Source organism: Spinacia oleracea, chromosome 2, assembly GCF_020520425.1.
Source record: "Spinacia oleracea cultivar Varoflay chromosome 2, BTI_SOV_V1, whole genome shotgun sequence".
Classification (NCBI taxonomy): domain Eukaryota; kingdom Viridiplantae; phylum Streptophyta; class Magnoliopsida; order Caryophyllales; family Amaranthaceae; genus Spinacia; species Spinacia oleracea.
In genome coordinates, this window is record NC_079488.1 from 17,027,835 (window position 1) to 17,031,026 (window position 3,192).

At 30.8% G+C, this 3,192-nt stretch overlaps 1 protein-coding gene across 1 annotated transcript; it reads left to right on the forward strand.

The window, feature by feature from the left end:
• Window positions 1-540: 540 nt before the first annotated feature.
• On the forward strand, window positions 541-2,940 carry LOC110778367 (replication protein A 70 kDa DNA-binding subunit C-like). Its single transcript, XM_056835712.1, has 10 exons — window positions 541-690; window positions 788-1,055; window positions 1,140-1,236; window positions 1,309-1,433; window positions 1,532-1,616; window positions 1,713-1,845; window positions 1,940-2,227; window positions 2,329-2,520; window positions 2,593-2,667; window positions 2,758-2,940. Exons 1-10 carry the CDS (start codon window positions 541-543, stop codon window positions 2,938-2,940), a joined length of 1,596 nt encoding a protein of 531 aa, XP_056691690.1.
• The last annotated feature ends 252 nt before the right edge of the window (window positions 2,941-3,192 follow it).

A 3,192-nucleotide genomic window follows, 5' to 3' on the forward strand; every position in this document is an offset into this window, starting at 1 on the left:
AGATACTGTAGACTAAGCAGTTACAACTGTTTATAGATGGAATATCTAATCATTAGGGGATAAAAACAATTTAACAGCTTATGAAATTCCCTTAAACATAGAAAAGAAAATAAAATAATAAAAAATCTACGGTTTAGGGAATTTTACAAAATGTACACGTTCAAATTACGTAATTTAACAGCAAGAATAATGTATTCTTATAGATTATGTACTTCACGTTCACTTTTGAAAAATTCCCTTGAGTCCCTGCAAAATAGGAAACCATAAAACAAGATTACAAAATTGAATATTCTTTTTCTCATAAATTACGTAAACAAGATTACAATAGGAAACCCTAAACAAGATTACATCATTGAATATTTTTGGGAATTATAAATTTATAAAATACTTCCTGCTTATCCAGGATCCCAAGAATCTAGAATAATCACAACAAATTAGGGTAACCTAGAATTCAACCGGGCATATATACTCCCTTCTCAACCAACAATAATATCAAACATCTATCTATTCAAATATACGTGAAGTCTGAGATACTAAAAAATGGCCAAGAGTTTTACACCCATACACACAATTAATCCTTCTATAGAGAACATAACGGTTCAAGCAAGGGTTATCCGACTATGGACCGTTCCTGCCTTCAATAATCCAAGTGAAACAAATGCTATTGAAATGGTTTTACTAGATGCAGAGGTAATTTGATCTTTCATATTGTGCTATACTCGATATTAATATTCAAGTTTTAGTATGCTGCTAACTACTTTTCTATTTTATTTTTATTGCATACTAGGGAGGCAAGATTCAAGCTTCTATTAAAAAGTCTTTTATCTCAAAATGGCGGAATGTTTTCCTCGAAGGACAAGCGTACAATATTTCGTATTTTGGTGTTGGAAAGAATGCTGGAGACTATAAACCCACGATGCATCCATACAAAATTAACTTTAGAATGTTTACTCAAGCTCAAGCCGTAGAAGTGGTTGCATCGACCATTCCTATGGATGGTTTTGATTTTAAGTCTTATGAAGCACTAAAGGATCTAGACAACACTGTGTTAATCGGTATAAAAATCTACTTAGTTTTTGGTATATTATATTTATTTTTATATATTATTTACTGTTAATATCGGCTTTTTGTAAGAACAGATTGTATCGGATATCTTTCTGAAATATTATCAACTGATCAATTTATTAGAGATGGTAACCCCCAAAAAATGCTCAATATTCAACTAGAGGATTTGCAGTAAGTATATTTTTAATGTTTTTTAAGGAAAATACAATTATTATTTTTGTACTAACTTTGTTGTGTTGTCAGGAAAAATTTCTTGAGTTGCACTTTGTGGAATCAATATGCTGATCAATTGACAGAATATTTATCTAATCATCCAAATTGTCAAGTTTTTATTGCCATCCAGTATGCAAAAATCAAGACTTTTCATGGTAGATATATTATTTGAGTTGAATTAAATCCTTGCGTCATTTTATACATTGATGGGGTTTTGCATTCTTATACGTTTATCTTTCTTACGCATTTAAAGGTGTTGTTGGAATATCGAGTTCCCTATTTGTGACTGGACTCCATATAAATTCTGAAATTGCAGAGATAAATGATTTTAAAAAGAGGTATGTGTATTTTTTTTTTTTGTCCTTAATACTATTTTTTTCATATCTAAATAAACTTTTATAATAAGTATACTTGCAAAAAAAATTATCATGCAGATTTGGGGGTGAAGGAAAGACTTCTTCAGAAATGGTGGAACAAATAAGTAGTCACATCTCTCAGAAAAATGAAAACGAGTTCCTGAAAAAATCGGAGAGGAAACATGTTGATGAGATTCTTGAAATGCAGGAGGTGAGCACATTAGTATTGTTTAATTTGATGCTTATATAGACAGAAAAAAAAGCGATCGATCTCAAAATACTAATTTTGGATTTTTATGGCATAGGTTTGCAACTGTGTGACATTAGCCACAATCGACTCTATTGAGCTTGAGAATGGTTGGTTCTACCTTGCATGTAAGAAAGACTACAAGAAAGTTCAAGATCAAAAAATTGATGAGCTAACTAAGTTTTGGTGCGAAAAGTGCAATAATTATGTAGAGCCTGTTCCAAGGTTCAAACTTCAAGTAAGGGTGATGGATGAATCAGGAAGTGCTTCATTTGTTATTTTTGATCGCGAGGTGGTACAAATCTTAGGAAAGTCTGCATTACATATAAGAGAATGCCAAATTAAGGTATACTTAGTTCATTGGGATAGTTCTTATATGTTACTATATAGTAAAAGTGTATTACATATTATTGTAGATCTTTTGATCAATTTTTAAACTTGATGCAGGATGGCAATAAGGATGACAATGACGATTCAGTGCCTAAAGATTTAAAAGAACTACTGGACCAGAAGTTTTTATTTAAAGTTAAAGTTACAGATTATAACCTTAAGCAAAGCTGCCCATTATTCACAGTAACAAAGATGTCTGATGATGTAGACCTTATAAAGACATTCCAAGATGTAGAGGGTCCTAATGAGGTACTTTTATAATCAAATAAAACTCTAATCTTTTTTCAATATACAATTGCTTACCCTCTCTGTTTATAATAGGTTATAGAGCATGAAGAACAACTAGATGTGACTTCAAAATCTGTCAACCATTGCAAGAATACTAACACAAAGAAGGTATACAAAGTAATATCTAAAAGTGTATTAAACACACTTATACATTTGTTGTTTGAGAGACATGTATCTAATTATTTCTATCATATGCAGAATGTACTCAACAATGACAATGAGAATATGGATGACAATTGTGAGGAACTTTGTATCACTCCAAACCATAAAAGAAGCTTTGAAGAGTTGGGGTGGACAAGCTCGGAAGGGCATATTACATCATCTGAGTTTTCTACTAATAAAACTCAGCGAAAGATTGTCGTCAAAAAAGAAAAGGACTAAAGTTACTGCAAAAAGAATTAAGAGTATTTATTTTGGGTTTTTTTAAGTTTAAAGCTTTTCTGTTTCTTGATTTTGGATTTTGAAGTGTTCTTTTCTTTTCATGTCGTTTTTATTGGTTAATGTTGGATGATTTTGGATTTTGAAGTGTTCTTTTCTTTTCATGTCGTTTTTATTGGTTAATAAAAGCCTTTGATTTTTTTTCAATTTCCCTGCTCTGTTCTTTATTTTTTAATACTTGATTATAGTTAATAG